Genomic DNA, 13,389 nt, shown 5'->3' with positions numbered 1-13,389 from the left:
TATGAGGAAAAATTCCATCTGTAAGCACGTCCCCCTCTTTATACCAGAAAGAGAGTGTTAGTCGCTCAGTCATATCCGACTCTTTGTGCTCTATGGACTGCAGCTTGACAGGTTCTTTACTGTCCGTGGAATTCTCCAGGCAAGAATACTGGAGTGGGCAGACATTTCCCTCTTCAGGAGATCTTCCCAACCCAGGGATCAAAGCCGGTTCTCATGCATGGCAAATAGGTCGTTCACTGTCTGAGCCACAGGGAAGTCCTGAAGCCCTGAAAGTGTTAGTCACTCAGTTGTGTCTGACTCTTTGCGACCCTATAGACTGCAGCCTGACAGGTTCCTCTATCCACGGAATTCTCCAGGCAAGAATGCTGGAGTGAGCAGCCATTCCCTTCCCAGGGATGGAATCCAGGTCTTCTCCTGCCTTGCAGGCAGATTCTTTACCATCTGAGCCACTGGAGAAGCCCAAGGTAATGTCTTAAATCTGCATAACAATTTTACTCTTGTTTACTTGCTTTTCTTGGTAACCGTTCACCCTCTTTTCCAACATCTCCTTTTGTCTTTATCTGAAAATGTTATTTAACACTGTAGCTTCGGCATTTAAAGGAGTTTTTCTGTTTTTCTGGGTCACTAATGTATAATTTGGCCTTGGAGCACGAAATGAAGCAGGGCAAAGGCTAATAGAGTTGTGCGAAGAGAACGCACTGGTCATAGCAAACACGCTCTTCCAACAACACAAGAGAAGACTCTACACATGGACATCACCAGATGGTCAACACCGAAATCAGATTGATTATATTCTTTGCAACCACAGACGGAGACGCTCTATACAGATAGCAAAAACAAGACCAGGAGCTGACTGTGGCTCAGATCATGAACTCCTTATTGCCAAATTCAGACTGAAATTGAAGAAAGTAGGGAAAACCACTAGTCCATTCAGATATGACCTAAATCAAATCCCTTATGATTATACAGTGGAAGTAAGAAATAGATTTAAGGGACTAGATCTGATAGATAGAGTGCCTGATGAACTATGGACTGAGGTTCGTGACACTGTACAGGAGACAGGGACCAAGACCATCCCCATGGAAAAGAAATGCAAAAAAGCAAAATGGCTGTCTGAGACCTTACAAATAGCTGTGAAAAGAAGAGAAAAGCAAAGGAGAAAAGGAAAGAGACAAGCATCTGAATGCAGAGTTCCAAAGAATAGCAAGGAGAGATAAGAAAGACTTCCTCAGCGATCAATGCAAAGAAATAGAGGAAAACAACAGAATAGGAAAAACAAGAGATCTCTTCAAGAAAATTAGAGATATCAAGGGAACATTTCATGCAAAGATAGGCTCGATAAAGGACAGAAATGGTATGGCCCTAACAGAAGCAGAAGATACTAAGAATAGGTGGCAAGAATACACAGAAGAACTGTACAAAAAAGATCTTCACAACCAAGATAATCACGATGGTGTGATCACTCACCTGGAGCCAGACATCTTGCAATGTGAAGTCAAGTGGGCCTTAGAAAGCATCACTATGAACAAAGCTAGTGGAGGTGATGGAATTCCAATTGAGCTATTTCAAATCCTGAAGATGATGCTGTGAAAGTGCTGCACTCAATATGCCAGCAAATTTGGAAAACTCAGCAGTGGCCACAGGACTGGAAAAGGTCAGTCTTCATTCCAATCCCAAAGAAAGGCAATGCCAAAGAATGCTCAAACTACCGCACAGTTGCACTCATCTCACTCGCTAGTAAAGTCATGCTCAAAATTCTCCACGCCAGGCTTCAGCAATATGTGAACCATGAACTTCCAGATATTCAAGCAGGTTTTAGAGAAGGCAGAGGAACCAGAGATCAAATTGTCAACATCCGCTGAATCATGGAGAAAGCGAGAGAGTTCCAGAAAAACATCTATTTCTGCTTCATTGACTATGCCAAAGCCTTTGACTGTGTGGATCACAATAAACTATGGAAAATTCTGAAAGAGATGGGAATACCAGACCACCTGGTCTGCCTCTTGAGAAACCTGTATGCAGGTCAGGAAGGAAGCAACAGTTAGTACTGTACATGGAACAACAGACTGGTTCCAAATAGGAAAAGGTGTACGTCAAGGTTGTATATTGTCACCCTGCTTATTTAACTTATATGCAGAGTAAATCATGAGGAACGCTGGGCTGGAAGAAGCACAAGCTGGAATCAAGATTGCCGGGAGAAATATCAATAACCTCAGATATGCAGATGACACCACCCTTATGGCAGAAAGTGAAGAGGAACTCAAAGGCCTCTTGATGAAAGTGAAAGAGGAGAGTGAAAAGGTTGGCTTGAAGCTCAACATTCAGAAAGCTAAGATCATGGCATCTGGTCCCATCACTTCATGGGAAATATTTGGGGAAACAGTGGAAGCAGTGTCAGACTTTATTTTTTTGGGCTCCAAAATCACTGCAGATGGTGACTGCAACCATGAAATTAAAAGACGCTTACTCCTTGGAAGGAAAGTTATGACCAACCTAGATAGCATATTAAAAAGCAGAGACATTAGTTTGCCAACCAAGGTCCGTCTAGTCAAGGCTATGGTTTTTCCTGTGGTCATGTATGGATGTGAGAGTTGGACTGTGAAGAAAGCTGATCGCCGAAGAATTGATGCTTTTGAACTGTGGTGCTGGAGAAGACTCTTGAGAGTCCCTTGGACTGCAAGGAGATCCAACCAGTCCATTCTAGAGGGGATCAATCCTGGGTGTTCATTGGAAGGACTGATGCTAAGACTGAAACTCCAATACTTTGGCCACCTCATGCGACGAGTTGACTCAATGGAAAAGACTCTGATGCTGGGAAGGATTGGGGGTGGGAGGAGACGGGGATGACAGAGAATGAGATGGCCTGATGGCATCACCGACTGGATGGACATGAGTTTGAGTGAACTCCGGGAGTTGGTGATGGACAGGGAGGCCTGGCGTGCTGTGATTCATGGGGTCGCGGAGAGTAGGACACGACTGAGCAACTGAACTGAACTGAACCGAACTGACTGGATCTTCAGAGTATTATGAAGTTAAATAAATAAGAGAGAAAGACAAATATCACATGAAAAGAAAGAAACCAAGATCACAGATAGGGAACAGACTGGTGATTGTAAGAAGTGGAAGGGGGGGGTAGAGGGAGCCAGAGGAAAATGGATGGACTGGTTTTTTTATTCTTTCAATAAATTGAACGATTTTCTTTTAAAGTAAAAAGATATGAAACATTCTTGAAAGCAATGAAAAAAAATCAATTGAGATATATTCTTTGTTAATCACCAAAAACCACAATATTAAGATGTCAATTCCTCTTAAATTGATTTAAAGACCAATACAATCGTAATAAAAATCTCAGCAAGTTATTTTGTAGATACGGACAAACTGGATTTAAACACTGCACTGAGCAGTCAAGGCAATACTGATGAAGTTGATGAACTCACACTTTCTGATTTTAAGATTTTCTAGAAAGCTAAAATAATCAAGAGAGCATCGTATTTTAAACAAATAAAAACAAAGATAAATGGAACAGTATAGAGAGTCCACTAATATACCCAGGCAAACTCAGACAACTTGACCTTGGGCAAAGGAATAAAAGCACATTAACACAGAAAATATAGACTTCTAAGTCTTCAGTCATCATCAACAAATGAGGAGGCTACAAATGGAGAACCATAAGAAAGACACAAACTCTGCATCTTAGAAATTCATTAAAAATCCTTCATTGTCTTAAATGCAAAATATGAAACTACCAAAATTATAGTAGAAAACTTAGAAAATCTACATGAGTTGTACTTTGACAATTCATTTTCATATACAACACAAGAAGCACAACCCATGAAAGAAAAAAAATTTTGCTAATATGGACTTTATTAAATGTACACTGCTTACTCTGTGAAGGACAATGTTTAAAAGAATGGAAAGACAAACCTCTGGCTACGAAAATACATTTTCAAAACACATAACCAGAGAACGGTTTGCATGCAAAGTACTCAAAAAAACAGAAAAAAATCCACAATAAGAAAACAAACACTCCAAATTAAAATAAATAGGACTGTGCATAACCATCTTTTAGAATAATATACAGAGATGGGAATTAAGCATGTATTAATTGATCAACATTGGGGAATTACTGGAAAACAATAAGCATTGTGCATTAGGGAAAAGCAAATTAAAATAACATGATGTCCTATCCATAAAAAACATAAAAAATAAAAATATAGGTGGAAATGCAATGAGAAAGACAATATTTTGTGAAAGAAGAACAAGGGGGAAGGGCTTGTTCAACAAGAGATCAAGATTTATTATTTTAATAAATGCACAGTCACAGGCATTTAGACTGTGTTATAGTTATATAAACAAAACTAACCTATGGAAGAGAATGCAGGATCCAGAAATATACCACATATATATGAGCACTTGAACTGTGATCAAAGGGCACTTCAGAGCAATAAAGAGGGGAGCACCATCTTTTTGTAAGTGGTTCCAGGTCAGCTGGATATGCTCGTGGAAAAGAACAAACCATTATTTATAAAAATCAATTCTATGTGAAATGAAGATCTAGGAAGAAAAACTGTCACCGTTTGCAGATGACATGATACAATACACAGATAATCCTAAAGATGCCACTAGAAAACTACTAGAGCTAATCAATGAATCTGGTAAAACTGAATATAAAATTAATACACAGAAACCTCTCGCATTCCTGTACACTAATAAATAACAAAAGATCTAAAAGAGAAATTAAGGGAATAATCCCAATTATCACTGCAACGAAAGAATAAAATACCCAGGAATAAATCTACCTAAGGAGGTAAAAGATTTGTACTCAAAAAACTGTAAGGCACTGATGAAAGAACTCAAATACTGATTTGAGTTGACAGAGATATATACCATGTTCTTGGATTGGAAGACTCAATACTGTGAAAATGAGTATACTACCCAAGTTCAGTTGCTCAATCGTGTCCCACTCTTCACAACCCTATGAACTGCAGCACAACGGGCTTCCCTGTCCATCACCAACTTCCAGAGTTTACTCTAACTCATGTCCATCGAGTCAGTGACGCCCTCCAACCATCTCATCCTCTGTCATCCCCTTCTCCTCTTGCCCTCAATCTTTCCCAACATCAGGGTATTTTCCAATGAGTCAGTTCTTCATATATGACAGAAAACACTGATAACAGCATTATTCTCAATGGCCCCCAAAATGGAAATATCTGCAAGTATCTATCAAAAGAATGGATAAAAATGATAAATTTATAAACTATAATAACAGTAATTAAAATGAGTATACTACATCTACATGCAAGAATATGAAGAAATCTCAGAAACATAATATTAAATGAAAGACACCAAATGCAGAAGGCAACATAGTTTATGACTCCACTGACATAAACAGTTTTTACAGTGTAAAATTACAGATATTATCTTTATCTTTGGGGAGCAGAAAATGGGTATAATCACAAGTGGTCATCTAGGGTGCTAGCAATGTTCTATTTTTTGGCCTGGGTTATGATTATAGAGTTTTGAGCTTTGTAATAATACTCTAAGCTTTATATTTATTTTTTCTACTTTTCTGCATGCCACACATAAGCAAACATACATATATATGCACATACATATTGACTATATACAAATTAATATATATATGTAATGTACACACACAAAATGTACACATTCTACACTGTTAACTTCAGATAATAGTTCCTTCCTTGAAAGCACACATAATTTAGTGGAGAAACATGACACACATGTTGGAAAAGAAAATGGCAACCCACTCCAGTATTCTTGCCTGAAGAATTCCATGGACAGAGGATTCTTGTGGGCTACAGTCCATGGAATCGCAAAGTATAGGACACAAATGAGCATGTACACACACAGGACATTATTCTGATGAAGGAATAAGTAATTACAAAGTATTAATAATTTAAGCCATTTTTAACTTTTATTAAGTTCAAAAAGAATTATTCCTTTTTATTGTTATCCTCAGAATTTTTAAGAGTTACCTGACACATGGCACTAAAATTAGGGTCTGGTCTCTAGTAGTATACAAACTTGGAGAAGGAAATGGCAACCCAATCCAGTGTTCTTGCCTGGAGAATCCTAGGGCCGGGGAGCCTCGTAGACTTCCATCACACAGAGTCAGACACGACTGAAGCAACTTAGCAGTAACACAAACTACTACTTTTGATAAGGTTTTAAGAAAAAATACTAACTCTGACATCTCAGTAAGTAAAATAGGTTAAGAAGTCAATTATGCATCAATGAGGGAAAACAATCTTCACAGACTGCTTTAAACTGGAGGAAATTTTACTGTAATGTGAATCTACCATTTCCTTCATTCAACAAGCACTTATTTCACTTTATAGTTTGCATTTTCTGGATTACTGATGAGATTGACATTTTCATATTTTTAGTACCTCATCAGGTTTTATTTTTTGTAAATAACTTGTCATATTCTTTATCATTTTTCTATTAGTGTGAATGTATTTTTGTTCGTGAAAGACCTTTTTAAATTGTGGATGGTAATCAACTCTTCATTATATTTATTTTAAGTATATTCTCTCTCTGTGGCTGGGGCAGTCATTATATTGATGATGTTTCTTGTGATATCCAAGTTTTTACTTCTAATGTAGTCTCTTCATATATATTTTCCTTTCAGTCAAAAATGTTTGCTGAAGAAATCTACGCTCCTGATATCATAAAGACACCCTCTTAACTTTTTTTCTGAAAGTTTAAAGAGAATGTATTCCTTCAACCAATAATTTTTTATATGGTGTGAGAAAGATATTTTTTCTTTCCCATTTAGATAGCCAATTATCCTAGCACCATTTGCTCAACAGTCTATCCCTCTCCCACTGATTTGTATTGCCTGTTCTTTCAGACAACAAGTGTTTGTGGATGTATGCATCTGTTTCTGTGCTAGCTGATCTATATATTTATGTATCTACCAGTATAATAGGGGCTTCTCACGTGGCTCAGTGGTAAACAATCCACCTGTCAATGCAGGAGACATAAGTTTGATTCTTGGATCTGAAGATCCCCTGGAGAAGGAAATGGCAACCCACTCCAGTATTCTTGCCTGGAAAATCCCATGGACAGAGGGGCCTGGCTGTCTACAGTCCATGGGGCTGCAAAGAGTTGGATTTAATAATTGGATTTTTATAATAAGTCTTAATAGTTGATAAAATAAAATTTCTCACCTTGATGTTCTTTAGAACTCTTTTGGCTATTCTCAGCTCTTCCACATAGATTTTAGAAACATGTCAAACAGAGGTGTGGGATTGCATTGAATCTATCCATTAATTTGTGGGAGAATTGACATGTTTACTATACTGAGTGCTCTAATCCATACATTTGATATGTTTCTTCATTAATCTAGGTCTTTTCTTACATACTCAATAATTTTCTAATGCTAACCACCCTTCCATTGCTGGGATGAATCCAATATGAAGGTGACTGTATGTGTATTATATATCTACACACACAAATGAGCTTAATAGTCATTGATGGAGTCGATCTATTAATATTTTATTTAGGATTTTAGTTTCTGTGTGCATAAGTGAAACAGGCCTATAATTTTTCTTTCAAGCAAGTGTCTTTGCCTGATAGAAAAGAACATTGGGTTCAAACTAGATTGCCTGGGTTCAAACCCCAGCCCAATTACTTACTAGTTATGAGTTAACCTAGAAACTGTGGTGGCACTTATCCAGGAGGTTTTTATCTATGGCTATTGAACAGATGGGTATGAGAACTGTAAAAGCAAGCTATGGAAAAGGTGTTATTGAATATGTGCTCCAGAAAAGCAGGGGCATGGTCACATTAAGAATAACAACAAAAGAGCAGATGAATCAATGGGGAAACTGTATAAAAATGGGGAAAACTGTTATAGCCTGTATAAAAAAAGCTGTGAAAGTTAAGAAAATGAAAGAAAATGAAGGGTTCAAAGAATATGGGTCTTGATGAGGTCAAAGAACAGTTATAGTGGGAGTAAGGTATTTGTGTTTAAGATTAAAAACTAGGGCAAATTGAATAGGACTTCTGCTCGTGCTCAAGATAAAGTAACATGGTCCATTTTCCCACTTGACACACCAAAAAAACAAAACAGTGGTTTGCCAGGTACAAGACACCAGGCAACGATAATGACAAACACAGAACAGATGAAGTGAGTACTGTGACTGCCCCAGCCTAGTGACCTGAGTGACCTTTCAAGCCGGGAAACAGGGGGAAACTGCAGGCAAAGGTCAGCAGATTCTCTGATTTAAGGAGATGAAGCCGAGACTCGGTGGAAACCAAGTAAACTAGAATTGGCAGGACAAAGAACAGGAGAGAAAGCTGCACAGAGGACTCCACACATACCTAAGATCTGTGAAGGGACGTCTTCTGTAAACAAAGTACTAACTTTTTATCTATTAAAGGAAGTGAACTTACAGTTTAAAATCTTCCACAAAGAAAGCTCTAGGTTCAACTGTCTTCACTAGTAAATTCTACCAAACATTTAAGGAAGAAATATCTATTCTACACAAACATCTTCCAGAAATCTGGAGAGGACAAAATACTTTCTAACTAATTCTGAGGGCAGCATATCTTGATACCAAATGAGACAAAGACGTTAGGGGAAAAAAATTTTTTTTACAAAGGGTTTATGAACACAGACATGAAAATTTTAAACAGACATTTAAGATAATCAATGTTAAACGGTATATTAAAAAGATAATGCATTATGACCAAGTGGAGTTTATTCCAAAATGGCAAGTTTAACATTTGAAAAGGAATCTATATAAATCTCGCTATTAAAAAACTAAAAATGAATTAAAAAAATCTGATCTCAAAAAATGTAGAAAAAAAATTTGGAAAAAAATAATCCAATACTCATTCTGATTTTAAAAAACTCTCAGAAAACTAGGAATAGAAAGTAGTATCCTCAACCGAGTAAGGACATCTATGGAAAAACTACAGCTGGTATATTTAATTTTGAAAAACAGATAACTTTCTCCCTAAAATCAAGAACAATACAAGGATGTCTACTCCAACCACTTTGACTCAACACTGTACTGGAGGCTTCAGTAAGCACAATAAGGCAAGAAAATGGAATGAAAGGCATTCCAAAGTGGAAAGGAAGAAGTAAAATAGTCCATTTACAGATGAAAAGATTGTCAATGTAGAAAATCTGAAAGACTCTGCATTAAACCTACTGGAACTAGTAAGTGAGTTTAGAAAGGTGACAGGGTAAAGTACACACATACAAAGTACTTTCATATAATAGAAACAATACATCAGAAATGGAAAGTAAACAATAATAGTTTACAATAGTATCAAAATCAGCAATACAGAGATAAATCTGACCAAATATGTGCAAAACCTATATACTAAAAACTATAAAATATCACTGAAAAAAATTAAAGAAGAGGTATCAGCTGAGAGATATTTTTTCATTAGTCAGAGAACTCAATATCATTGAATTCTACACAAATTAATCAAGAGAGTCATACAATGCCTATCAAAATCTCAGCATCCTTTTTTTTTGTAGAACTTAAGCTGATCCTAAAACGTATATGGAAGTGCAAAGGATCTGTGACAGTCAAAACAACTGTGAAAAGAACAAATCTGAAAGGCCACACTGATTTATTATAAAACTGTAATAATCAAGACAGGATATTTGTTTCCAGATAGATCAATAGAACAGAACAGAAATGGATCTACACAAATATGTTCCACTGGTTTTTTAACAAAGATGCAAAGGTAATTTAATGGAGAAAGGATAGTGCATTCCAATTGTGCATCCATATATTAAAAAAAGTGAACCTTAACCCTTGTCTCACACCTTGTACAAAATTTAACTCAAAATGCTTCATAGATTTGAGTGTAAAAATTCTAGAAGACTACACAGAAGAGAATCTTTGCAGCGTTGAGTAAGGCAAAGATCTTTAGATATGTGTGTGCGCTCAGTCACTCAATTGTAACCAACTCTTTGCAACTCCATGGACCATAGTCCACCAGGCTCCTCTGTCCAGGGAATTTTCCAGGCAAGAATACTGGAGTGGGTTGCCATTTCCTATTCCAGATGACCTTCCTTATTCCAGGGATCAAACCCACATCTCTTGCATCTGCTGCTTTGGCAGGTGGATTCTTTACCAGTGTGCCACCTGGGAAGCCCAAGTTTTTATATATGACACATCCATAAAAGAACAAATCGATGAACTGAACTTCACAGAAATTAAAAACTTCTGCTCTATGAAAGACACTCTTAATGAAAAAAAAAAAAAGACTCCATCCCCACTGGTGAATAAACTCTTCACTCCTTAGCTTGATATACATGTCCCTCTTTGAACAGGTCCCTAAGGACTATCAGACCTGCCTTCTTAGATGGAGGTGGAAGAATGGTGTACTGCAAATATGTTATAACAAATTAAAGGAGGTTCAAAATCAATAGAAGTCAATGAAGAGAAGGTCAGAGGTAGGTGGGCAAAAGGTAAGCTTTCCGTATTTACCTGAGCTGGTGTTTAGCTAATCAACTAATCCGGTCACCCACCAATTATAACTGGCATACGAGGTCTAAAGGTAAAAAGGGCACATTCATAGACATCCGACACTCATTTTCATCTTTTACTGCAAACCTTACTATTCCAGGCTCCAATTTCCTGAATAAGTAGTTATTTCAAGCCTCCAAGCCTTTCCTTCTTTTGGTCCCTCTGAAAATTTGCTTCTTCCACACACTTCTCTTCTGGTGAACTATGATTCATTTTTCAAGAAATAATTTACCACGGCTTCTATTGTTCTCTCTGGTATTTGGACTTCAGTTTTATTTAAGAATTCTGGCTGGTGTATTCCTCTAAAACATAGTTTATGAGTGTCTCAGGAACTCTCCCATCCCAACCAAACTTCTCACCACCAATTCTTGTCCCATACCACTCAGATGGTAGTGAGCTAGTCCTCTTTATGGGATGAAGGATATTCCCACATTAAACCTAAGAAACAATGGTAATGTTATAGTGTCATATATGTTGTTAATGATTTTAGATAATATAAAGTGTGCATCTAAAATGTGCTAGACACCATGCTAAGTGCTTTATTTGCATCATCTCATTTAACCTTCAAAACAACACCATGTGCTATTATACCCATTTTACAAGTAAGAAAATTGAGGCACAAAGAAGCTCAGTAACTTGCCCAAGGTCAAAGACATACAAAAGAGACAGAGCTAACACAGAGCCTAGACAGACTGAATCCAGAGGCTGACTTCTCAACCATTGGCCTATGGTGTTTCCAAAATGGAATGTACCATTCCCCCCACCCCAATTTTCCCTGCTGCTCAAGCAAGCCAAAAACCTTAGTTGCCCTATACCTCCTTCTTCCAAATCCTTTCATCTCCACTCTCACTATACCTACCTTAGTTCACTTCTTACCTGGATAATAACAACAATCACCTGACTGCACTTGCTGTAATGCATGTTCCTCATAACAGCCAGCTGGGTTTTTCAAATAAATCACAAACTGATCGAGTTACTCTCAATTGGATTCCTTTCAGTGATTCCTACAACCTGTGCAATGATTCCAACTCCTGAAAACACAGCAGAAAAGGCCCTTTGCCATCTGGCCAAATTCTTCCCTTTCAGCTCTACTTGCCATTTCCCATCAAATTTCTTTCTTTTTTTTTCTTTCCCATCAAATTTCATTCAAACCAACCTTCTTCAGAGTTTTTAACAAAACATATTCTTAATCCCTCCAATGTTGTAAATACTGTTTTCAACCACACAGTTCTTCATCTAGTAAATTTATATTTTAATTCAAGTTTCAGCCCAAATAGTACCTTCCTTCACCACAGTTAAATTATAACCCTGTAATAGTTAATATTTGTTAGCACTATGTCAGATACTATTCTAAATCCTACACATATTTTAATGGCCGTTTAATCATTCGACCAACCCTGTGAAAAAGCTGAGGCAAGAGAGTTGACAGTTGCTGTTACTTCAGTGTATTTATAGAAATCACATACTTTCCTCCTCAAATTAAATTATTGGAAGGTAGAACAGTCCTCCTTATCTTCATAGCAGCTATGCTTCTCTAGTGCCTGGCACATAATAGAAACAGGAGGAGCTCAATAAATATCTTTTGAACAAATGGCCAGAGCTGTGCCTCCAGCTTCTAACTGCAGACTTAGAAACTCTTCCTGGCAATTAGCCCTCTAATTCCTCCAGAGCATGTGAGGAGCATAACAAACAGGCATCTAGCAGAGTCCCTCGTAGGCTTTTTTCCAAACGCTTCTGCTTAATGTTTGCGTATCCTCATATACACCATCGAGCTTTTTCTGCAGCTCAACTTCTTTTAAGTTTTTACAAATTACCACGTACCCAACAGGCATTCAGACAGTATTAGTCAACGATGACGACATTAAACATTACATATGAGAATTCTCAATAAAGGAATGTGGAGCTTACTTTGATCCCGGAGAAAGTCGATTTCTGTGGCCATTTGGATGCAATTTGCTTGAAGCTTTCACTACCTTTACTTTTCTCAAAAAGACACAAAGCTCGCAATGCGGGAAAGCAAAACTAAGGCAAAGCTCCGGAGGTTGTCTAGCACTCGAGCGGTGTGATCAGCATCCTACACACGCGGCGTCAACAGCCCCGCCGCGCCTCCTTCTCCCGAGTCCCAGCCCAGTCCCTCGCTCAAGCGAGACACCAAATTTCAGGCTGGTTTGTTGCAGACCCGCCAAGTGAATTGTTTCACGTTCACCCGAATCCCAGCCAAGTAGGACCAGGGACGCGGCTGGATATACTGGACGTCCCGCGGGTCACCAGGGGTCGTGTCGGGCCACTCAGGAGAGCGCCGAGGGAGCCGGCGTGCAGCCGGGCGGCGGCATCCTTGGAGGGGCGGGAAGCGACGCCAGGACGACCGAGACGCCCGGGGCCAGCAGCGGAAGTCCACTCTGCCCGCCCTGCGACTTTGAAACCGGTGCCCCAGACCGCTCCTTGGAGACGGTGACGCCGCCTGCGTCATCACGTGGGCGTCAGCGCCTACGTCATCGCGCTTCCTGGCGTTCTCTCACGTTATTGGCTGTTTGTAGAGCGACGGGCGGGGCTGTGGGAACCTGGATGACAGCGGGCTGAGCCACCTGTGTGGCGGCGATGCGCTTGTGGGCCTGTGTCTTCGGAGGGTGGGAGTCACCGAGGATTTTTTTTTCCTTTTTATTCCTTCAAAAAGAAAAAAATGTAAACGTAGGTAGGTTATTAAAGACATATTTTAAGTGCCCCAGTATCTTTGTTGCCAAGCACTTTTGGTCTGGGAGAATCCGCTCGCCAAAGCGGATGGTTGGAAAGTACTTAGGGTTCTGCGTCTGGGAGCGGAACCCAAGCTGGCGTCTTCAGCATCTACCTCCAGAGCTAGGCGGCTGGA

General features: G+C 38.8%; 1 protein-coding gene across 1 annotated transcript in view; it reads right to left on the bottom strand.

Annotated features, from left to right (window-relative positions):
• The window catches only part of SCLT1 (sodium channel and clathrin linker 1), a 240,923-nt gene extending 227,953 nt beyond the window's left edge, over positions 1 to 12,970 (bottom strand). The window contains exon 1 of the mRNA XM_055405199.2: positions 12,432 to 12,970. Within this exon, the coding sequence (XP_055261174.2) occupies positions 12,432 to 12,465 (34 nt within the window). The 5' untranslated portion in view covers positions 12,466 to 12,970. The remainder of the gene's footprint in view (positions 1 to 12,431) is intronic.
• Positions 12,971 to 13,389: the final 419 nt, after the last annotated feature.

Source organism: Moschus berezovskii, chromosome 19 (assembly GCF_049115385.1).
Source record: "Moschus berezovskii isolate FMDL1 chromosome 19, NW_MosBer_1.0, whole genome shotgun sequence".
Taxonomy (NCBI): domain Eukaryota; kingdom Metazoa; phylum Chordata; class Mammalia; order Artiodactyla; family Moschidae; genus Moschus; species Moschus berezovskii.
This window is presented reverse-complemented; position numbering and strand designations above follow the sequence as displayed.